General features: G+C 35.3%; 1 protein-coding gene across 4 annotated transcripts in view; it reads right to left on the bottom strand.

The window, feature by feature from the left end:
* The window catches only part of Dmd (dystrophin), a 2,293,239-nt gene that overhangs the window by 1,390,515 nt on the left and 876,428 nt on the right, over nt 1-26,296 (bottom strand). For all 4 annotated transcript variants that reach the window (XM_029473189.1, XM_021152893.1, XM_029473188.1 and 1 more), the window contains exon 18: nt 5,655-5,778. In XM_029473189.1, coding sequence (XP_029329049.1) covers nt 5,655-5,778 — 124 coding nt within the window. The remainder of the gene's footprint in view (nt 1-5,654; nt 5,779-26,296) is intronic.

The following is a 26,296-nucleotide window of genomic DNA, read 5'->3' as shown; positions in this document are numbered from 1 at the left end:
GGTATTCAAGTGTGTTTCAAGGACAAGATGATTTTTAAAACACAGAAAACAAAGAGTTGTTTAGATTATGATGATAAAATCTCAGGATAAAGAAAAACTGTAGATATGGGTGTGTAGCTAAATGGAAGCTGTTCTTTAGTACAGACACTGCAGTGATACTGAGACTATAGTGATACCTTATCTCAAAAATGTATAGCATCCCTCATCAAATGACAGGCAAACACAGATACTGTGGGTACCAATATACATACTTTTAGAAGTACTATTTTGATTTAAATAATAAGAAACTATACACTATGGGTGTGGGAGAAAGTTTTAGGGAAATTATAAATCCTGAAAATAATTAAAAGAGATCGAGGTATAATTAATTAATGATGTATGGATACTCCATGAAGATGTAACCCTGACTCTGTTAAAATGTGTTACTTAAGAAACAGAGTTTGCTAGGTGGTTTTGGCATATGCTTTTTATCCCAGCACTTAGAAGGCAGAGTCAGGTCTATCTTTATGAGCTCTTTTTTTAAAAAAATATATTTTATTACGTATATTTCTCAATTACATTTCCAATGCTATCCCAAAAGTCCCCCATACCCTCCCCCCTCTCCCCCTCTTTATGAGTTCTAATCTGGTCTATAGAGTGAGATCCAGGCAAGCCAGTGCTACACTGAGAAATCCTGTCCTGGAAAAATAAAACAAACAAACAAACAAACAAACAAAAGTTAGCTTCTAAGGGCTCACAGAGACTCAGCAGACAACAAGGGAGCCTGCATGAGACTGACCTAGGCCCTCTGCATATATGTTACTGTTGTGTAGCATGGTATTCTTGTGGGACTACTAACAGTGGGAGCAGCGGCTGTCTCTGACTCTTTTGCAGGCTTTTGGGAACATTTCCATTATAATGTGTTGCCTTGCCCATCCTAATACTAGAGACACTAAGCCTTACTGAAATTTAGTATGCCAGGGTTGGTTTATATTCATGGGAGGCTGGCCCTTTTCTAATTAAAAACTGAGGAGTGGAGGAGGACTAGACAAAGAAAGGGCAGAGGGAAGATGGCAGAGGGGAGGTAAGGGAAGCAAATGGAAAGAGAGGACGGGATAAAATTGTAGTCAAAATAATAATAATAATAATAATAAAATAGTTGATTTTGAACAACAATAATGCCTATACTGTGATCATATATAAGTAAATGAATTGAGACAAATATGAGATTGAGAATACAGGAAAACATTCCAGATGTGTATTGAGATAACTAATATTAAATATCCAATTAAATAGAAAAGGTTTGACCCTACTGAGAAATTCTTCAATAAGAAAATAAGATAAGAAGATGATACAGTAAAATTCCAAGTATGTGGTATGTTGTAAGCTTAAGTAGAAACAAGTTCTCAGGTAATAAAGGGATTGGGTACTGGGCATTATGTGTGAGAAAAAATTTTGCACTCTCTCTGACTAGCAACTCCAAAATAATGTTATTATCCTATGTCTACACATATAATAAGAACATTTTGTTAACCATATGAATAAAAACATATCATCAATAGAAAAGATAAACTTATGCTAAAGTTTAAAAATTACACAGTTGAAAATATGTGAAATAATTTAAGATATTCTTATTTCAACAAAAACTCACTTTAGGTATGAAATAAAATAGGAGAAATTCAGCAATAGGTGAAAAAAATCAAATAATGCTTCATCATTTTAAATGAATACCTATGAGTCAATTCATACCAGGTCTTTTCATGAGAAGACCCTCCCCTGAATTCAAAATAACTTACATAAACTGGCAAATGAGGAAATCAAGAAAATCAATGTACACCTGAGCTGAATAGCCATCATTATTTCTCTCTAGAGTGTTTAATACAGATATAATTGACTTAAAGGCAATTTCTGGGCACATCAGTTCATGTCCTATTTTACTGGGCAATTAAGAACAACGCTATTGTTTCTGAAGATGAGATTCGAAGTTGAGAGAGATGACTGAAATTGTATTGAAAATTATCTTTTTTTAATTGGGTATTTTCTTCATTTACATTTCAAATGCTATCCCAAAAGTCCCCCATACCCTCCCCGCACCTACCCACCCACTCCCACTTCTTGGCTCTGGCATTCCCCTGTACTGAGGCATATAACATATTGCACATTTTTAGTACCTTTGGTCTATCATACTGACATTGTTTTATATATATATATATAAATATAAATAATATATTATATATAAATAAATATAAATATATATAATATATTATATATATAAATAAATATAAATATATATATTGGCTTTTAAGTAGCCAAAGGATAAGATGAAATTTTGAATATATATTTCCTAAATTATAGAATTCCATTTTTATATTTGATTAAGGCCATTTTAAAACACAGACTAAAATGATACACAGAAAACTCTACAAATCAAATCAATAAAACCCTCAATTAATTCAATCATTAAGTAAATTCATACTTGTTTGTTGAATATACCATAAAAACTCTGAAACATAGAGAACAACTTTTTCTAGATAATACTTTTGCTCAATAAATTTTTCCACCTCTGATTTTCAATCCCAAGTTAGGAAAGTTAATGACAGGTTACATGGAGGAAAAGGGAGGATCTGCTAAAGGTTTGTTTGGCGAAGAGCACAGGAGTGGGTGGGATAGACATCAGTGGACATTACTGAATGTATCAATTCAAGATGTATAAATAAGTCTTTGAGAAATTCTCAGGTTTTTAGCTACAAAAATCAAAAAGTGCCTTTAATGGGTGATCAATGCTTTTTACCAAACAACACAGGGTTACTAACTGAAATTATCAGTGTCAGGCATGTCTCATATGAATAAATATGGTCAGGGAAGTCCAGAGGCATCTAAACAACACAGACTATCGGCATTTATCTCATTTATGTCCATAGTAAGTATGTGTTAAAATCCTATTGCTGAAACTTCCACTAACTTTACATACAGCACATAGCAAAATCATCCTTGAATGACCAGAAAACTAGTTCCCAGAGGCTTTGCTTGCTTGGTATCATAAGATTCTATTCAGGCTACCAGGAGAGAGGAAGCACAGCAGTCTCACTTAGCACTAAACTCATAATTTGAATAGGATTGCTGATATTTACCCATTGATGTAATTTTTACTAGAGGCAGTCAAGTGCTTCCTGATTAGCTAGCTGTTCCATTGGAGGTATTTCATGTCTCATACTGTAAAATCAAAGCCTAGGAACTTGTGGTCTCTGTGGTAGAACATACTAATAGTGTTAAGTTAAATGATCATTCTGGAAATTGGCCTCTATTTTTTAGATATAGATTTATGCTACACTCAACTTTGGTCACAGAAACTTCTTTATGTAGTGAGTAAGCAGGAATATATATCTGATTAAACTGTCATTGTCAGTAACCATTTGAATCATCCTTATTAACATTCCCTCATGCAAGGGTCATGGATCCTCACAGAAGAATGAAAGGACAGAACATATGGATGCTCACAGTCAGATATTGGATGGATCACAGGGCCCCCAATGGAGGAGCTAGAGAAAGTACCCAAGGAGCTAAAGGGATCTGCAACCCTATAGGTGGAACAACATTATGAACTAACCAGTACCCCAGAGCTCTTGTCTCTAGCTACATATGTATCAAAAGATGGCCTAGTCGGCCATCACTGGAAAGAGAGGCCCATTTGACTTGCAAACTTTATATGCCCCAGTACAGGGGAACGCCGGGGCCAAGAAGTGGGAGTGGGTTGTTGGGGGAGTGGGTGGTGGAGCGTATGGGGGACTTTTGGGATAGCACTGGAAATGTAAATGAAGTAAATACCTAATTTAAAAAAAGACCTAATGAATGAGCAAGAGAGATCTGTGAGATTCAGAATCCTTGACCCCACATGGCTTTCACATAGATGAATTTACAGCATCTGTGGTTATCTAAATCAGATTAAGCAATTCAAAGCTACAACATGAAGAGATGAGGGGCTACCAAGTCCTTACACTTAGAGGTGCAGCTACTAGCAGTTAATGATTGCTAAATGGAGAGTGACTGTCATTTAGGAACATGGCTGCTGATAGATTGCCCATGCTCTTTTTGATTCCTCAACACAAGATCAATACTGGTAGCACAAATTGGACTTGGGAGTGTATTTATAATAATCAAAAGAGGACACTAAGTTCGGAAAGTGATAGTGTAAGAGAATCATGATAATTTGAGGAAATGAACTCTCTAAAATTAGGAAATTTTCAAAGAATAAAAAGAATCTTATTTAAAAAGAATTATTTAAAAATCATGAAACATATATTTTAAAATTCATATACTTAAACCTAGACAATCTTGTTCAATTGATTTTTTGTGTATTATCATTTAATTTTAAAATGTAAGATTAATAATAAAATTATACTTATTATGTAAAACTATTTATCCTAGTCTATTATGATGCTAATAAAATCATATCTAATATACAGTTAATATGAAATTCAATATAACTATGTTGTAAATATAAATAATGTTGATTTCTAAAACTGACAAATTATCTTTGCTCCTTGGTCATCCTTAAAAAAATACACAATGTTACTCCAGAATATCTTTTTGGGGTTGTAACTCTTTAACATTTCTATGTCCCAGGTAAAGCAAGAGCATATTTGTGATGTAGTATAGTTTTTTTGTTTTGTTTTGTTTTGTTTTGTTTTGCTTTGTTTTGTTTTGTTTTTCGAGACAGGGTTTCTCTGTATAGCCCTGGCTGTCCTGGGACTCACTTTGTAGATCAGGCTGGCCTTGAGCTCAGAAATCTGCCTGCTTCTGCCTCTGCCTCCTGAGTGCTGGGATTAAAAGCGTGCACCACCATGCCCAGCTATGAGGTAGTATTATATGTGCAATCGGGTAAATAGATTTTATAGGTCAGGACTTAATTGCTAATCACTTTCAATTGATAATTTTATGACTAAAATTATTTCACATTCACTATTTGGAGCCTGTTCATTTTATTTACCTTGATTTGTAGAAAGTCTCTTAGAAAATATTGTCAATTACATTCTAAAAATGAATGTTTTGTCATTGTTAAAGTGATAAAGTTAAAGCACTGATAATTTTCCAGGAGATGTAACAGCTCCTTATAAGGTCAATAAAAATCCTGTTGTGAAGGTCAAACTATATAATCTCATACGGGAGTAAATGTTGCAAACTATCTACTAGTAAAAATAAATACTTAAAGAGTATGCATCTTTTAGGTGAGCTGATGCAAGATATACATATCTTGGATATATAAATATGTTATCATTATGACAGGTATTGATTACTATAAACCTGTATTTTGATCCTGCATAAAGTGTCCTCTATTATCCTATCTAATTTTACTGTACTCTATTATGTACTGTTCTAGTCAATAAATTTCCTAAGGCCAAGAACAAGATATGAAGACGTGTCAACATAAGTAGATTGTCTAAAGTTTTACTTATAAATATTGCTTAAGTTAAAGAATATAAAAATCCTTCCCATAGCAGCTTCTGAACAGATTTTTCTAAGCAAATATTTTGTTTTGCTTGTTATCAAACTTTTTTACATATTGAACATCATGTTAATTTCTTGCTTAAAGTTCAATGACTATATCAGAGATATTTGAAACAAAAGAAATTTGAAAGAAGCACAAAGCAGAAATATAAGATTAGTGCAGAACCTACATTGACTTTTTCTTTCAAGTCTGAGATGTTGCCTTCTTTTCGATAGACTGCAAATTCAGAACTCTGTAATACAGCTTCTGAACGAGTAATCCAACTGTGAAGTTCAGTTATATCGACATCCAACCTAAGAGAGCAAAGAATAAGGCTCATTATTTCTTTATTATCTCTTTCTTCTTTATGGAAAGAAAAGAAATGTATTCACATTTACCATACCCCTTCTCATCTGATGCTCCTATTATTGTAAATAGTATCACCATCTCCCTAGTTAAGTAGATCCAAACTTTGGAGTCAACTTTGATCTAGATTCTTGTGATCATGGAGTCTATTTTATTAAACTCAATACAGCAGTCATCTGCACAGCATTTCTTACAAGCTATTATCTAGATTCGGTTTGAAAGTTTTGCTCCCACACAACACCAAATTACTATTTTTGAAAAAAATTAACAATAAACTAAAACAGTTCTATGCTGGTTGCACCAATTAAACCATAATTCTGATATTCATGGTTTTACATGGTATCCAAACCATCACTGGGGCTTTTCCTTGCAGCTTGGTAGAGAAAAATGGACATCAATAAGAGTAATCCATGCAAGGTCTTAGTAAATAACTGTATACTTGTAGCACACATTCTGAAATGTCAATTATAATACAAGAAACCCAATTAGATTATGATTCTTTGAGTAATTCTCCATTGTCAATGAAGAAGTACAAAGCAATACATTTTACCTTCTGAAGTATCTCAACATTACTTGAAGTCACTGAAATACATGTTCCAGCTAACATTATAAAGAAATACATAAACGTTCGGTGTACCAATTTCTGTCTTAGTCAGTGACTTTTGTTGAGATGAAACAATGTAACAATGCAAACCAAAGCAACTTGGTAGAGGGAGTTAATTAGGCTGGTACTTCTGAGAGGTAGGAAACTCAGCTGGAAAATGCTCATGTTTAATCTCTCTGTAGGCAAGTATGTTGATGATAAAGAGATAAATAACAAAGGCAAGAACTCGGAGGTGGGAGCTGATACAGAGATCTTGGAGAAGTGCTGCTTACCAGCAGGGCTTGTTCAGCCGGGTTTCTTACAGAACCCAGGGAAACTAACCCAGGTGGCATCATACATAATAGACTATGACTTCCCACATAAGTTGCTAATTAGAAAAAAATGCTCAACATGCTTGCCTACAGCCAGATCTAACAGCTGAGCTTACCTCCTATCAGAAAACTCAAGCTTGTGTAAAGTCAACATGAAACTAGCCAACACGGGAGCTATAAGAAACAATGTTGGTTGAGGCTATTAAATTTTGTGAGGGTCATTCTGCTGCAACAAATATCTTACCATCTACCAAGTTATTTCAAAACATGTTTTCCTGTGATCATTGAATTTAAGCTGAATATTGAATCAAAACAAATTCTGCATGCTATTGAATCAAAGTAATTGTTCTTCAGTAGATGAAAGGATGAAGACATATGCACACAATGGAACAATATTGAGCTTTTAAAGTCCATCTGTTCCATTTATCAGCTTTCCTCTTTTAATTTCTAATTTTTATTAAAATAGGGGGTCCTCTTGCATGGAGAAAAAAAACTTTGTGCATACCTGATTAATTTGTATTCATTACTAAGTCCTTATTTTGGGGCTATGGTCAGGTCAATAGCCACAGAGTCCAGTGTACTCCTACTAACATTTCTTTCCACTCAATAGCAGTATGTCTTAGGAAAGTATGTTTCAGGTTTGTTTGTTTTTGTTTTTTTGACTCAGTGTAAAATTTGCGGTCTCTGCCTACATGTTTTCACTGGGAATTGAACAAGAAAGACCACAAATTCTGAGAAGTTAGTATTTCCCTAGTATTAATGAGAAAAATTTTGGAGTTATTTTTAAGCCTCTTCAAAATGATGCCACTCAGTTGAACAACCATGGAATGTTTTATACATAGTCTCTATGAGGTCCCTGTGGGACTGAATGCTAGTTGTCCACAGTAATAACCATATCTCTGTTCATTTACCATCTTCTATTGGCTGCATCCTTTTCCTTATGTTCCTCCTTAGTAAGTCTTAAGAACATTTTTTAAATAAACTACTTGAACTTCTGAGTCTCCAGAACTGCAAAGGAAGTCTGGACTATGTCAATGTGTGCCTTCAGTCCATAATTATGCAATACTTTTAAAGTTAGACTAGGACTCACAATATGATGTGTTTAAAGGATTTTCCAATGTTTTCAGAACTCTGAGCTACTTTTTTTTAGTTTTCTTAGGAGTGCATAGGATTTTTCTTTACACAAACAAAGTAAAACTACTATGCAAAACACTTTTCTCCTTCCTCTGTGGACACATTGCATCTTACCACGTATATCTCCTTCCTCATTTTCTTCTCAGAAATTTGACTGACGTCAGCTTTTACATAAAATTTACCTACATTTTCATTTTGGACATCAGTCAATGACTTCACACATGTGTGAATCCCAGTATTCAATTATCTATAACAGAAAATGAACCACACCCTATGAGCCCATTTTATAAAGAAATTATCAAAATTGATAAAAGTGAAATTTTGCTATCTTCACTCATGAATATATTCAAAGGCATTTGGATTTTTCATAGGATCAAGAACAAACATTTAATGATATCCTATTTGATGTTGTTTGATGAACATCTTACTAGTGTCTGCATCATAGCCAAATTTATGGGACACAATGAAAGAAGTGATAAGGTAAAAATTCGTAGTACTATGTGTCCTGATAAAAAAACACTGGAGAGATCTTACACTAACAACTTAACAGTACACCTGGGAGTACTAGAACAAAAAGAAGCAAACTCACTCAAGAGGAGTAGAAGACAGGAAATAGTCAAACTCAAGGACAAAATCAACCCAACTGAAGCAAAGAAAACAATACAAAGAATCAACAAAACCAGAAGCTTGTTCTTTGACAAAATCCACAAGATAGGTTCTTAGTCAGGGTTTCTATTCCTGTACAAACATCATGACCAAGAAGCAAGTTTGGGAAGAAAGGGTTTATTCAGCTTATACTTCCATACTGCTGTTCATCACCAAGGAAGTCAGGACTGGAACTCAAGCAGGTCAGGAAGCAGGAGCTGATGCAGAGGCCATGGAGGGACGTTTCTTACTGGCTTGCTTCTCCTGGCTTGCAAAGCCTGCTCTTTTATAGAACCAAGACTACCAGCCCAGAGATGGTACCACCCACAAGGGGCATTTCCCCCTTGATCACTAACTGAGAAAATGCCTTACAGCTGGATCTCATGGAGGCATTTCCTCAACTGAATCTCCTTTCTCTGTGATACCTCCAGCTGTGTCAACTTGACACAAAACCAGCCAGTACAATAGGTAAACCCCTAGCCAAACAGACAAAAGGGCCAAAAGGCAGTATCCAAAATAACAAATCAGAAAAGGGAGACATAACAACAGAAACAGAGGAAGTTAAAAAAAATCAGATCCTACTATAAAAGACTATATTCAACAAAACTGGAAAATCTAGATGAAATGGATAGTTTTCTGGAGAGATGCCACATACCAAAGTGAAATCAAAAGCAGGTATACTATCTAAACAGGCCCATATCACACAAGGAAATAGAAGACATTAAAAACCTCTCAACCAAAAAAAGCCCAGGGCCAGATGGATTTAGTGCAAAATTCTAACAGACCTTCAAAGAAGACCTGATAACAATTTTTTTTCAAATTATTCCATATAATAGAAAAAGAAGGAAGACTACCTAACTTGTTCTATAAATCCACAATTACTCTGATACCTAAATCACACAAGGATCCAACCATAAATAGAGAATTTCAGACCAATCTCACATATTAATATCAATGCAAAAATACTCAATAAAATTCTTGCATACCAAATGAAAGAACATATCAAAACCATCATTCACAACACAATCAAGTAGGGTTCCTCCTAGGGATGCAAGGTTGGTTGAATATATGAAAATGCATTAACATAATCCACTATATAAACAAAGTCAAAGAAAAAAAACACATGATCATATCCTTAGATGCAGAAAAAGCATTTGACAAAATACAACACCCCTTCATGTTAAAAGTATTGGAGAGATCAAGAAATCAAGGCTCATGCCTAAATATAATAAAAGCAATTTACTGCAAACCAAGAGCCAATATCAAATTAAATGGAGACATACTTCAATTAATCCCACTAAAATCCTGGACAAGAGAAGGATGCACACTCTCCCCACATCCAAAATAGTACTTGAAGTGATAACTAGAACAAGAAGACAACAAAAAGAGATCAAGTGGATGCAAATTGGCAAGGAAGAAATAAAGATCACTATTTGCAACTGATATGATAGTATACATAAATGACACCAAAAATTCTACCAGAGAACTTCTCCAGCTGATAAACAACTTCAGCAGTGTGGCTGGATATAAAATTCACTCAAATAAAATCAGTCACCTTCCTTTATACAAATGATAAACAGGCTGAGAATGAAATGAGGGAATCAATCTCCTTAATAATATCTACAAATAATATAAAATATCTTGGGGTAACTCTAACCAAACAAGTGAAAGATCTGTATGACAATAACATCAAGTCTCTCAAGAAAGATCTTAGAAAATGGACAGAACTCCCATGCTCATGGATTGGCAGAACTAATATAATAAAACTGGTCATCCTACTAAAGGCAGTCTACAGATTCTGTGCAATTCCCATCAGAATCCCAACACAATTCTTCAAAGACATGGAAAAAAGCAATTCTCAAATTCATCTGGAAAGGCAAAAAACCCCTAGAATATCAAAAACAATTTTTAACAATAAAAGAATGGCTGGGGGAATCACCATTTCTGACCTTAAGCTCTACTACAGAGCAATAGTGAAAAATACTGTATGGTATTGGTAAAGAGACAGAAACATTGATCAATGGAATAGAATGGAAGACCCAGAAATAAAATCACACACTTATGCAAACTTGATCTTTGACAAAGATGCCAAAAATATACAATGGATAAAAGAAAACATCTTCAATAAATAGTGCTGGTCCATCTATCTGTCTGTATGTAGAAGAATGAAAAGAGAACCATAATTGTCACTTTGCACAAAACTCATATCCATGTGGATCAAGGACCTGAACATAAAACCACTGAATCTAATAAAAGAGAAAGTGGGAAAGAGCTTTGAACTCATTGGTTCAGGAGGGAATTTCCTAAACAGAACTCCAATGGTTCACACTCTAAGATCAAGAATTGATAAATGGGACCTCATGAAAATGGAAAACTTCTTTAAGGCAAAGGTCCTAGTCAATAAGACAAATCAGCAACCTATGGATTGGGAAAACATCTTCAATAATCCCACATGTAATACAGAGCTAATATTCAAAATATATAAAGAATTCATGAAGTTAACCACCCAGATAACCAAAAATCCTAATCAAAAAATGAGGTATATAACTAAACCAAGAAATCACAACAGAGGAACCTGGAATGGTTGAGAAGAACCTAAAGAAATGCTCAAAATTCTTAGTGAGCAAAGAAATGCAAATCAAAACTACCCTGAGAGTCCACCTTACACCAGTCAGAATGGCTAAGATAAAAAACTCAAGTGACAACACAGGTTGGGAAGGATGTGGAGAAAGAGGAACACTCCTCCATTACTTATATGATTGCAAACTGGTACAATCATTCTGGAAATCAATCTTGAGGTTCCTTGGAAATAGATATACCTGAAGACACAACTATACCACTCTCGGGAATATACCGAAAGGATGCCCCACCATGCCACAGGGGCATGTGTCCCACTATGTTTATAGAGGCCATATTTGTGATAGCCAGAAGTTAGAAACAACCCAGATGACCAAATACAGAGGAATGGATACAGAGATCATGGTTCATTTACCCAATAGAATACTACTCAGCTATTATGAACAGATACATCCTGAGTTTTGCAGTCTATCACCCTGAGTGAGGTAACTCAGACCCCAAAGGACACACATGGTATGTACTCACTAATAAGTGGATATTAGCCAAAAAAATATACAGAATGCACAAGATACAGTCCTCAGAACTGAAAAAGTTCAACAAGCTACAGGGCCCAATTGAGGAAGCCTCAGTCCCATTTGTGAAAGATAAGAAAGCAACCACATGGGGGAAGGAGGGTGGGAACTGGGAGGGAAAGGGGAGTGTGTGGGGGGAGGGTAACCTGATCTGATATTGGGTGAGGGGAAATGAATGAAGCCCTGAGGGTCAGCAGAAAGAATGGAAACAGACAACCTTGGGAGATAGGAGTTTGGGGGAATCCTCCAGAATGTACCAGAGACCTGGGAGGTGAGAGACCCTCAGGACTCAAAGGAGGGACTTTAGATGAATTCGCCAACAGTAGTGAGAGGGAACTTGTAGAGCCTACCTCCAGCAGAAAAACACGGTTTCAAGTGAGGGATGGTGTTGCTATTCCACAGTCAAAACTGTGACCCATTATTGTTCCCATCTGAAAGAACTGCAGGGACAAAAATGGAGAAGAGCCTGAGGAAAAGGAGGTCTAGCAAACAGGCTCAAAATGGGATCCTGCTCAAGGGGAGGCCCCAAGGCCTGACATTAGTACTGAGGCTATGGAGTGCTCACAAAAATGGACCTATCATGACTGCCATCCGAAAGACCCAACAAGCAGCTGAAAGAGTCAGATGCAGATATTTGCACCAAACCAATGGACAGAAGCTACAGACCCCTGTGGTTGAATTAGGGAAAAGTTGGAAGAAGGTAAGGAGGAGGGTGACCCTGAAGGAGGACCAGCAGTCTCAATTAACCTGGACCCCTGAGATCTCTCAAACACTGGATCACCAACCAGGCAACATATACCAGTTGATATGAGGCCCCTGACACATATACAGCACAGGACTGCAGGATCTGTGTTTGGTCAGAGAAGAGGCACCTAACTCTAAAGAGACTGGAGGCCCCAAAGAGTTTAGAGGTCTACTGGAGGAGGGGGAGACTTCATCGTGGAGACAGGGGGTGGGGTAGATGTATGTCATGTGGAACAGTCAGAGGATGGACCAGGAGGGGAATAAAATCTGGAGTGTAAAGAAAAAAGATGTAATAATAATAATAATAATATAATAATAATAATAAAAACATATAGTGTCTGTAATTTATTTTAAGCATATATTTCTTCAAGTGTCTTAGGATACTCTGAACTCTATAGTTCAGGTTTGTCATCTCTCCCTATTCCATACAAACAGGAAAATCCCTTGTTGACTTGCATCCAGCAAGCCATGGGAAGATTTCCAATATAATGCTTTCTCATTGCTTTAGTTCATTTTTTTTCTTTAAATAAATTTGAACAAGTTTTATTAAAAAAATACTTTGGATAACAACATGATGTTTAAACTATGCACCAACCACTATAAAACTTAGCCTTTAGGATTAACCTCTGTGTTGTTTAGATTTTCTGTAGAAAATACTCACTTGTTCTATAGATAGGTACATGAAACTCTAACTCAACTTATTTCATTGAATAACAAACATTCAAAGAACTTTCAAGAAAGACTTCTACTATGGACACAATTTACACTGATCTTGTTTGCTCATATTACTATCTGAATTATTTGTTCTGACAATGGGTCCAACCATTGTCAAAAAATAAAATTTTAAAAAAGAGAGAGGTATTTTATACACAAATAAATTGTTTTTATACAAAAGAACTTTAGAACAATTTTTGGTATGTGAAATATAAAAATGTGAAATTGCATGGTTCACATATCTCTCCTCCCTTGGTTACAAAGTATTCATAAGAGAGAATATAATATTATTACTGTGCTAAATGGACATAGCATCAAATAACACCTAATAACTTATTGGTATACTCATAGATCAGGACATCTTTCAAACCTTCATCAAAGAATCTTATCCTTTCAGTAAATGACAATTAAAACAGAGACCCTATTAATGGTCAGTATGCAGACAACAAATCATTCACATCTCACTCCAGTGCTCAAGGATCTTTTCCAAAGATGAGTTAGAAAGATTGTAGGAACTAGAGTTGGTGGATAACTTCAAGAAAACTGCATTCCAGACACAATAGGGCAGATGCACATATGAACTCAGAATAATTGCAAACACATGCACAAGATCTGTTCAAGTCCCAGAAGGACATAACTCTCCATACAGAGGATTGGAACACTGATATGCTCTCCCACCACTAGCTAAGGAGATAATAGCATTTTATGACTGCTCAGAGACAGTCATTTACATTTTTGTTAATGATATTTTAAGTATATTCAAAATATATTGTATCAAAGTCTTAAAAAGTTACCTTGGAATTATTTTAAAGAGATAGTACATTCATACTTCACCTGACATTTGGCTTTACTTTTCTAAATAATAGGCCACAATATAACTGTCCTAAAGGAATTTGGTTTATTGAAGGATCTATTTAACTAAATAAAATGTTTTGAACACCAAACTGGAACTTACCTCACTTAGAGACCTTGTGAAGATTTAAAAACAAAGCAAAACAAAAGAAAACAACAACAAAAATCCCCCAATGAGTTAGGGTTAAATCAGCTTGAAAACTAGTGGCTCTGCCAAGTAAATCGGTTTCTCTATACACAGTGAAGGCTTTGTAGATTCAATACCATGGTAACGGCCTGCTTGTGGCTCTGTGAAGATTTTAAGTGAGGCCTGGCCACCAGTTGGCATGGAGTTCAGATCAATTCAAACACAAAATTGTGAAAACCTAAAGAGTCCTTTTGTTGTTCTTTTTGTTTGTGTGTTTGCATGAGTTGATAAATTTAAAGGGTGATTATACCAGATGCTGGATCTTCTCTCTCAAACAATTATGCTTTGGAGCATGATTACACATTTAAAAAATTTACACATTTTCTATTATACTGCCACTGTATTTGTTTACTTCCTTTGCTTGGGGAATCTGTGTGTGAGCAAGAATATGCCATGGCCTGAGTGGGGATGTCAGAGAACAGCATGCACAACATAGAGGGTTCTGCTTTTTCCTTCTAGCATGGAGAACACTTGGGTTGAACTCATGTGCCCAGGCTTAGCAACAAGGGAATTTACCTAACTAGTCACTTTTATGACTGCTTATTTACACAATTAAAAAAGGATGTCAGATATTATTTCAGTGCTGTTTTGAGTGAAGGTTTTACCTAGGAAATGTATGTATTCAGAAGCACAAAGATTAATACTGCACAGTTCCTTTCTGGAATGAAATAAATCAAATTAGTAAAATATGTTAATTCAAATGAGTTTATGCTAGTCATAACTCTACTATTCACCCTCATTATTGTGATATATTGATTGTCAAGGAAATAGGTGCAGGGTAGTCACACCTGAAACTCATTCATGGTTTAAGATCTTAGTTCCTCTCAACACAATTCTGTCTTCTACTTGGTGTTTGTGGTGGTTTGAATATGCTTGTCCCAAGAGAGAGCATTATTAGGAGATATGGGCTTGTTGGAGTGGGTGTGGCCTTGTTGCAGGAAGTATTTCACTAGGAGGGTAGGCTTTGAGACCCTCTCTTCCTAGAAGCCTGGAAGCCAGTCTTCTCCTGGCTACCTTCTGATCAAGATGTAGAACTCTCAGCCCCAATTAAATGTTGCCCTTTGTAAGAGTTGCTTTGGCCATAGTGTCACCTTAGAGCAATGGAACACTAAGACTGTTAATTTGTCAACTAAATCTATGATTGTCTTTTAATATATTTTGCTTTTATTATAATTAAATTTTAGCATAACTTTAATTTGCATGTTATCTGACTGTTATCTCAAAATTAACCAAACTACCATAAATGTATACATGAGTTTTCTTCAATACACTCTAGAAGCAATTAATTTTTTTTTTTTTGGTATTACTTAGATTTGGCAGTATACACATTTCCATGATTGTCAATGTGAGTTATCTCTGTATTGTTTACTAAAATATTCTCTAGCAAGGTAATGTTCAATCTAGATCCTATTATGTAATGTTCAGTATTATTATGAGAGAAAACAGTCAGTGTTATGCATTCATTTCTCTCTAATGCCTATAGACGATCCCACTTCTTAACACCAGACAGAAAGGGGGGGGAGAAGCAGCATTTGAAAGGATTCTGATATATTCTTCACAGAGTGCCAACAGCCTACACTTAGTGCTGAGAGAATGAATGCAGTCATCTTAGAGCCCACCGATCCTGGTTTTTAAGTAATTGTTGCACATATATTTAATTTGTTATCAGTTTATCAGCTATTTATTTTCACTGCTAGCTGCAGGTTTTTTTGAGTGTGTAGGTCCCAGGTTTCCCACTTGTTCTAAATCATGAGATACACATGCTGAGGTGTAGAGCAAAGTAATAGACTCTTGAAGTAAATGCTTAATGCTCAAAAACTAGGTGCTAAGTAGCCTTCCCAGTGCCTTGCTAGGAAGGTAATTGTCACACTTTATTCTACTTAAGTCTAAGCAAGCACGAATTCAAGATCCTCTCCACTCTTTGAATTCTATCAGGATCAAATTACTTCACTCTCCTCACATTTTCACTCGTTATGTATGGAAGATTCAAATTTCAACATCATGTTACATATCCAAAAGTAGGAAAGCTAAATTTTCCTCAACATGCTATATATTCAATATTAGCCACTTAATTTTCTCAGAAATGTGATATAAATTAGGTCAATGGCACCTCATATGGTCAACAATAAGAGATGATTATATAGACATTTGAATTTAAAAAAAAGACAAAAGAACATAAGGCATTCTAAAGAACAAAAGAAACATTTGTATATTTGTAGTTAAAAGTTGTAAAATTTTGTTGTTCCATCTATTGGGTTGCAGACCCCTTCAGTTCCTTGGGTGGTTTCTCTAGCTCCTCCATTGGGGGCCCTGTGTTCCATCCAATAGATGACTGTGAGCATCTACTTCTGTATTTGCCAGGCACTGACATAGCCTCACACAAGACTATATTAGGGTCCTTTCAGCAAAATCTTGCTGGGGGATAGCATTTGAAATGTAAATAAAGAAAATTTAAAAAAAATAAAATAAAAAACCTCTGCCTGGTTTTGTTGTCCATAATGTCCATCTGTCATTTGGTTGGACCAAAAGAAAGATGTGAGATGTTCTCTGTTTCTTTTTTAAATGTATTAAGTGTGATGAGATATTAAAAATCAAAATAATAAAGCAATGCCCTATTTCTTCTTTTTACTACTTTTAAATAAAAAAAAAGTTGTAGATTTTTTGTTTGTTTGGTTTTTCAAAGACAGGGTTTCTCTGTATATCCCTGGCTGTCCTAGAACTCACTTTGTAGACCAGGATGGCCTCAAACTCAGAAATCTGCCTGCTCTGCCTCCCAAGAGCTGGGATTAAAGGCATGGGCCACCACTACCCGGTAAAATTTTTAATAATAGCTTATTATTGTACACATATGACAACTGTGTTATTATGGAAAGGGAGCCTCTGGATGAGCGCTGATTGTGTACTGTCTCGATTTTCTGTGTAGTGACTGCTATATTGAATATTACACCAAGATGATATATTTGCACTCTACTCAATCTTGTTGAATTTAGCATTTGTAATTTATCATTTTCACTTTTTTTGTAGACTGGGTCCTATTATTCATTACATTTACAATCTATTTGTAAAGAGACTTCTTGAAATTCCTGAAGTTTATTTTGCTTTGTTTAAGTAGTAGAATCATATAGGCCAAGATGATGTTTCAGCTAGTAATGGTGCTTGCAACATAATGCTAGTGACCAGAGGTTGATCCTTGGAACCCATATACAGTTAGAACAAGAAAACTGACAACACAAAGCTGTCCTCTGACCCCCATGCCTTTACTGTGGTACACACACACACACACACACACACACACACATAATAATAATGTTGATGAAAATTATAATTACAATCTTGTTAAATAGGAAGAAAAAGCTGCCATCAAACTAGTCAACATAAAAACGTAGGACTAGTTCCATGCATTTGCCTGCAAAAGTCAGGATGTCCTCATTCTTAATAGCTGAATAGTATTCAATTGTGTAATTGAACCACATTTTCTGTATCCATTCTTCTGTTGTGGGACATCTATGTTGGTCCCAGCTTCTGGCTCTCACAAATAAAGCTGCTATGAACATAGTGGAACACATGCCCCTGTGGCATGGTGGGCCATCCTTTGGGTATATTTCCAAGAGTGGTATAGCTCTGTCTTCAGGTAGATATATTTCCAATTTTCTGAAAATATTATCCTGAGTGAGGTAACTCAAATGCAAAAGGACATGTATGGTATATACTCATTAATAAGTGGATATTAGCCAAAAACAAACAAACAAACAAACAAACAAACAAACAAACAAACTATACAAGATACATTTCACAGTATTCAAAAGACTCAACAAGCAGAAGTGCCCAAATGAGGACACCTTAGTCTCACTTGAGAGAGAGAAGAAAGCAATCATAAGAGGTGAGGGAGAGAGGAATTGTGAGGGAAAGTGGATGGGGTGGGGGGACAGTAGGGAGAGAGAGGGGAACTTGATCTGGTATTGGGTGAAGGAAAAGAACCAAAGCCCTGAGGGCCAGCAAAAAGAATGGAAATAGGCAACCTTGGGAGATAGGAGGTTGAGGGGATCCTCCAGAATGCACCAGAGACCTGGGAGGTAAGAGACTCTCAGGACTCAAAGGGAGGGACCTTAGACGAAATGCTCTACAGTAGGGAGAGGGAATTTATAGAGCCCACCTTCAGCTGGAAGACAGGACATCATGAGAGATGGAGTTGCCATCCCACAGTTACAACTCAGATCCATAATTGTTCCTGTCTGAAAGAATTACAGAGATGCAAATGGAGAAGAGTCTGAGAAAAGAAGGTCTAGCAACAGGCCCAAAGTGGGATCCACCTCAAGGGGAGGTCCCCAGGCCTGACACTATTACTGAGGCTATGGAGCACTCACAAAAAGAGATCTAGCATGGCTACACTCCGAAAGACCCAACTAGCAGCTGAAAGAGTTACATGCAGATATTTGCACCCAACCAATGGACAGAAGCTACTGACCCCTGTTGTTGAATTAGGGAAGGCTGAAAGAAGCTGGGGAGAAGGGCGATCCTATAGGAGGACCAGCAGTCTTAATTAATCTGGACCCCAGAGATCTTTCAAACACTGGACCACCAAACAGACAGCATGCACCATCTGATATGAGGCCCACAACACACATACAGTAGAGGACTTCCAGGTCTATGTTTATTTAGAGATGATGCACCTAACCCTCAAAAGACTGGAGGCCCCAGGGAGTTTAGAGGTCAGGTGGGGTGGGGCACGGGGGCATCCATGTGGAGACAAGGTGTTGGGGAGGAGATGTGGGATGTGGAGCAGTTGGATGGTGGGAAGGAAGGGACAGGGAATGAAATATGTAGTGTAAAAATGAATTACAAATAATTTTTTTTAAAAACAGAACTATTTTAAAAGTATGCCACAGAAATAAATTCACTTATCTTTACATTTTGAAGAGGTTTTGATTTGAGATACAAACCTGACGTTACATATTCTTACATTGTTATTTTCATATTCCAAACACATTAATTTATTCATTCTTCAACATTAACATTCCTGTCAAGAAACCTACTCCTTGTTGTCTCAAATGTATTTGTAGTTTTAGATGTGTAAAATTAAGCATATTTTTCACAAAAAATATACATTTTAATACAGTAAAATTTAATGATTCTAGATTGCAATAAATGCAATTTTGAAAGCTACTAAAATATATAATTTAGCAGAATTCACTTTGTCCCAAAGTATGCCTATTCACTGTGGGTTTAAATTTGAATTTGTCCAAAGTATTGTCCATCAAATCAGATTATCTGCATTATTAATTATGGATAACAAATTACATAAGATGAGTTCTTTTTGTGATATATTCCATAGAATGCAATGTCAGTGCTTTAGCATTTTAACTAATTAAGGGTAGGAAAGTCCCTGAGTTACATGTCATTGGTGTTTTCATCTTTTCTTGTTAGAAAGCTGAATATACTATACAGTCAAACTTCTGCTGAAAGAGATTATACTTAGTCAAAGTATTTCATTATCTGATAGATAAAAATATCTTTAAAATAATCTCCTGGCCTAAGCTTAATATTAAACCTTAATCACTTAAGATCCAAGCCTAATGTGTAATTGTAATATGTGACATGATTTTGAGACGTCACCTTCACATCTTCTACTCATATAATATTTGTGGGAACTATCTCAAAGTTCAAAACTAAATAAATCCCCTAAACTGTTAAAGTTAGTGCTAGCTATAACAGAATAATTAGTCATAATGTAAACAAATATGGAAATAGTATAAAAAGTGTGTGGCCCAGAAGACTGACAAGAAAATGTTGCTAAGCACAGATGCCCCAAGACTGTTTTACATCTTTCATAAATTTTAAAGTCCTTATAAAATACAAATATGTGCAAAAAATAACCTTAAGAATAGGTAACATGAGTAGTACCTTATGTGGTATATGTATATGTGACATGCTGTCATAGTAAGGACTCTATTCTTATGCAATTTAATATGCCTAAATTGAAACTACATTTAGTTAAAAATTCTATTGGAAATGCTAATGTCCTTGTGAAAAGATATGAATCACTAGAGGGCGCACCTTCCCTTTCAAAACTAGGCATCTCTTTAGCTTTTCTTTCATTTTCTTATCTGCATAAGAGTAATATGGTGACAAATGAATTTTTCCTGGAGGCTTTCTTATACAGAGACATAAAATGTCCAAAGATAAAGGTAAAATTGTGTGCAAAGAGCATGTTAGTAAGACACCTTCAGATATAGAGCTAAAATGCTTGCAGCCATTTATAAAACAAAAGAATCTTGAAGTCCTAACACATACAATAACTCTAAAAAATCCTTCCACATAATTTAAACACTTCTCAATATGCAGGGAAATAATCTTAATGCAAACCCCACAGTGCTGTTTTGTGTACAGTAACGAGTAACCAAAGCTATGGTTCCTGGGTCATTGATTCATCTACTCTTTAAACAGTGTATACATAAATGGATTATCACACTCTGTCTGTGTGCCTGTAACTGTATCCATGTATTATACAAGTTAAGTCTCACTAGATATAAGATAAACTAACTTAAAGGAAGAAAAGAAGGGGAAAATAGAATTTCAGGATTTTTAACCAAGTTAAACGTTTTTGTGAAGAAAAAGATTGCTTTAAAAAAACATAAAATAAACTACCATGTTCAAAAAACAAAAAACATGGATAATTTGAATTCCCATATGGAACCTTGGCTATTATTCTTCATAGTTTTCACAAAGCTATAGACAACTATGTTAAATATGAATTTGTGTATATAACGCCTGTATTAACTGTGTTCTTCACTGAGTTCTTGGCAGGAATGAAATCCTGCTTTATTGTTCTTACTTCCTCCCATGTCAGCTTAGTTGCATATGTTTCAGTTTAGTGTTAAGGGCAACAACAGCAAAACCATAAAGCAAGAAAGCTAAAACAAAGACAAAAACTTAGGAAAGTAACCTTATCCATTTTAATTTTTATCACAAGGGCCCATAGGACACATATGCTCATACCTCTTTTTGTAATAAGATTAATTGGAACAGATCCATGATTATCATTTTTGTAGACTTTTTGGCTACCTTTTTATTATGTTCTGGTTATTAGAGCTAATTTGAACCATTGTAAAAGAGAGAGTGTAATATACAAATCCCCCAAATGTTTCTCTGTTTCTTTGGAGTAAAAAGAGATACTGATTATTTTCCTGTTTTGTGTAATGTAGGAGGGATGGCTTCTCCCTATACATTTGAAAAATTAGATTTATTTATTCTTTGAGTAGCAGTGGAAATTGGGTGTCAGTTCACATCCAAAGGTGAGAGGACAAATTGTAGAAGTGGTTTCTCTCTTCCAATCTGGTAGGTCCAGTGAGTTTGCTTATTCTTTACACAAATGAACTGGAGGGAATGAAACTGAAAAAAAGTTATTTGATTGCATTGCCCAGAACATGGATCATCCATCTTTGCAGCAAGCATGTGTACTTGCTGGGCCATCATTTTAAAGTAGCAGTGCTTCACAAATAGCTGTATCATAATGCTTTCTTTCCAAAAAACCTTTCTCCCAATGACAAACAGATTAAAATCTAGCAGCTACTTATGTTCACAGCAGAAACTCACTCTGCACTATAATGTCATCACCAGCTTTCTTCTTCATTTCACTGGATTAAAAATTCTACCCAAAACTCATTGTGTGTGTGTGTGTGTGTGTGTGTGTATACAGCCTATATATATATATATATATATATATATATATATATGCTACATAGGCTACTCCTTCAGTTGAGTTGTCACTTTCCATGAACTTGAGATCAATATTTCCTCATATTTTAACTGTATGCTCAGAATGAATTTTCTCATGAGCCTACAATTTCCAACTATTAAACAAGAAGTAAGCTTTTTCTACCTCACATCTGAACATTTTAGAGGTACTTTTTCCTTTTTGGCTGGGTTTCGGCTAGAATGCAAGCATCCTGAGAGAACACTTCAGTATGCTTTGGAGTGATAGCAACTAGAGTGCTCTTCCAAATCACGAGAATCCATTAGATCTTAGTTGAATAAATAGAGAAGTTAGCATGAAAACTAATGTTGCTGTCACTTTTCTCCTGAATAGCTGTGGCTCATTCTGTCTACAGGAGTAGTCAAAGAATGCAGCACACACTGACTGACTGTGCCTTGGACCCTATGGGAGGCAATTTAAACTTTAAATACTCACAGCGTGAGAGCTCACTGAGTTTAAAGGACTTCAACATGCTTTTATGTTGTGGGTCTTTAAAGTTTAAATAACTTCTAGTCAGGGTTCAGAAACTATCTAGTATAATGTGGAAAGTCATTTAAGTCTGACATGTCCTTACTGCTCCAAACCTCCTTCTGTAGCATCATGAGGTCACTCTTTTAATCCATTTATTTTTTTTTTATTATTTTTTTTTTTAGTGAACATCTGTACGAACTTTAGTTTAAATACAAAGTAAATCTCACTGTTTTACAAATCCAGTCCTTTGTTCTGTCTCCTGTTATAAAATTCTGTAGATGCAGTTAAATGAGCAACTCACTTATTCTCACAGTTGTATCATCTATAAACAACACTGGGCAGGAAATGAAGCCAGAGATTAGACATACAGGGAGTCCCATGATATAAATCTCAAGAATCACAGGCAAATGAATTATGAGACTGTGTAGCATGTAGGCAGGAAGAGCAAAATTATATTTAGAGAAATTCTGAGTTTATGCAGAAAGAAATGTGGGACCAAACTCTGACCACTGTCAATTGCTTCACAGGCATAGCTAAACTTTGAGGCTACAGTTTGAATGATATCTCACAGACTTACAAAATCCAAAGCACACAACTACAATTGAAATTCTCATTAGGAATCTAAGTTACAAAACTAGCAAGTGTTTGCTTTACACAAGTCTGAGTATCAGGCCAGATGGTGAGCTAGTAGTATTACTTTATAATTTGTAAGATCCAGTTACTTAAGAAAGACAGGAGTATAAGCAATGAACTTCAAGAAATGAAAACTTTATTAGAAGAGAATAAAATGAAAAATTTGAAGTATAAAAATTGATCTTAAAGGGATAAGAAAAACAAATTGATAAGAGGTAGTCAGAAAGTGCTGTGAGGCTGGAGGAGAGGCAGATCAGGAGAGCACAATGTCCCAGAAACTGAAAGCAAGAAAATTTCAGAAAGGGACCAAACATCCCTGTCAAGCATGGCGCAAAGGTCAAGAAGGATAAGAATTGAAGAGTAACCTTTGAGGCAGGCACAAGGAGCTCTCTGGTGACTTTGTAGAGAGCAGTTTTAGAGCCTTATGTAAAAAATAAGCCGGTGAAAGAAAGAATTGGAAGGAAAGCATTACAGTTTTTCTGATGAGAGATGGGCTATGCCCTCAATTCTGGCTCCTCTTATATTGGGCTAAGTAAAACATGTTTATTTTTCCTTCAATTTTAAAACAAACAAAACTCCATGCTACAGTTTAGGTCTGTGGTACCTTTTGCATGCACACTAATGTATATATTTATGCAGCTTTGGGAGACAATCCCCATTATTATTTATTTCGTTTAAGAATCATTAACTAACACATAACAGTTCCACATAGTGGATATAATTTACTATTTCCATACCTGAATACATTTAATGTTTTTCACATAGGGTGATTTACATATATATCAATCCCTTCAAACATTTGTCATTTCCTTGTAAGGAAAAATATTTTTCTAATTACTTAGAAACAATGAATATTATTTGCTAGATATCTTGTTCTGTAAGAGAATATCAAACCTTTTCCCTACTGTTAAAAATGATCTTTTAGACATATGGCATACAGAAGTCCCTACATCCGCTTAAAAGTAAAAAATCGACTCCAGCCAAGAGAATCTTCACATGTAGTAGATGAAACAGTCATCTGAATAGAACATTCTAAAAATATGTAGTGCAGGTGTCCCAAGATGAAACAATGATATCACATAGTTTAGCCTAGAGTAAACTGTGTCCTTTATAGGAAAGAAAGTTACAAGTTAAGTTTTGATGGAATTAATGTTTCATCTAACAAACTAATTTTCACACTATGGGCCTAGAATCAGTGCCCTATAAAATTGGTTAAAAAAAAAAAAGTGTTCAGTCAGAAAGTCTTCAAAGCTCCACAAATTATTTTGAAGTTGAATTGTGAGAACAATTTCTCATACAGGAAAGTCTCAAACTCCATGGTTTATCAGAATAACCTGGGGAGACTGAGAAAGATTTTAGAGTCTACTAGTAGAGAACTTCTGAGTTACCAGACTTGGAAAACCAACAAACTTGCATTAAAAACAAGTTGTAACATGAGGCTGCTTTATCATGCACTATTCTTTGAGTATTCCCACTCTCAAGTAATTTTTGGTATATATGCATCTAAAATGCCCATCATTCTATTTTTCACAACATCGTTATAGGATAATCTTTGTTTTACTTAGTAAAATAACTTTTGAGAACATTAAATGGGTAGCTATATTTCAGAAATTATGAAGATGTATGAAAAGTTTCTATTCATCATTAAAAAATTACTTAGTTACTTTTCTAACTAAAATTTGAGTTCCTAGTAAGAGCATTTGATACTAGATTGGAATAAAAGCATAACATTGAAGGCATAACACTGTAGTAGAAATTATGAGAGTCAGCAGTAGTCCTTATTTTACAACTCTAAGCAGGTTATTTAACCTTTCTAAACCCCAATTAACCTATAATCCTGGAAATGTCTGGTCTCCTTAGACAAAAATAAGCAAGTAATTTTGGTTTTGCTAGGCTACATCAAGGATCAAATGTGTCATACCAAGCCCAATATCCCAGGTATTTTAGGCTCAGTTCATCACCAATAACATTTTTATTTAAAAAGTAGTCCAAAGGCACACTAAATATTTAATTATGTTTATCACATAAGTTAATATGATTAAATGCATAATTTCCAGACTTGTATTAGAAATCAAAGCTAAAATAATAATTTAGAATTACAAACATTATAAAACTTGAGAGTTCTTATGTCTTCCTGTATATTTTTTCAGGGGTGGGATATACATCAACATTATCCAAGCAGCAGAAATATTAAAAGAAAGATAACAAACAATGAGAAAAAAGGCATGAATGTTAAAAAAATATAGCATAAGTCTATAGTCTAGTCCAATTATGCATTTTAGCATGCAAACATGGAAGAAGCAAATAACTTTATATATATGTACTATCTGCCTGCTTATGACAACAGGTTACCAGATGGATTTAGGTGTTCTGAATGCCTCTAATATTGTTTTTGAACTGTAGGATGCTAAATTGCAAAAACTTCACATTTGGAAGATAATCTTCATTGAAATGAGATATGTATTTCCCTGATGATTAAGGATATTGAACATTTTTTCAAGTGTTTTTTAGCCATTTGGTATTCCTCAGTTGAGAATTCTTTGTGCCCCATTTTTTTATGAGATTATTTGATTTTTCTGGAGTCCAGCGTCTTGAGTTCTTTGCATATATTGGATATTAGTCCCCTATTAGATTTAGGATTGGTAAAAATCCTTTCCCAGTCTCTTGGTGGCCTTTTGTCTTATTGACAGTGTCTTTTGCCTTACAGAAGCTTTACAATTTTATGAGGTCCCATTTGTCAATCTTACAGCACAAGCCATTGCTGTTCTGTTCAGGAATTTTTTCCCTGTGCTCATATCTTCCAGGTTTTTCTCCTCTATAAGTTAAGTGTCTCTGGTCTTATATGGAGTTCCTTGTTCCATTTAGACTTGAGCTTTGTACAGGAGAAAAGAATGGATCAATTCACATTCTTCTACATGATAACTGCCAGTTGTGCCAGCATCATTTGTTGAAAATGCTGTCTTTTTTTCCACTGGATTCTCCTTTGTGAAAGATCAAGTGACCATAGGTGTGTGGGTTCATTTCTGGGCCTTCAATTCTATTCCATTGATCTACCTGTCTGCCGCTGTACCAATACCATGCAGTTTTTTTTTTTATCACAATTGCTCTGTAGTACAGCTTGAGGTCAGGCATAGTGATTTTCCCAAAGGTTCTTTTATTGTTGAGAATAGTTTTTGCTTTCCTAGGTTTTTTGTTATTCCACATGAATTTTCAAATTTCTCTTTCTAAATCTGTGAAGAATTCAGTTAGAATTTTGATGGGGATTGCAT

Source organism: Mus caroli, chromosome X (genome assembly GCF_900094665.2).
Source record: "Mus caroli chromosome X, CAROLI_EIJ_v1.1, whole genome shotgun sequence".
Taxonomy (NCBI): Eukaryota; Metazoa; Chordata; class Mammalia; order Rodentia; family Muridae; genus Mus; species Mus caroli.
The sequence above is the reverse complement of the archived record's forward strand: the minus strand, read 5'-3'. Positions and strand labels throughout refer to the sequence as shown.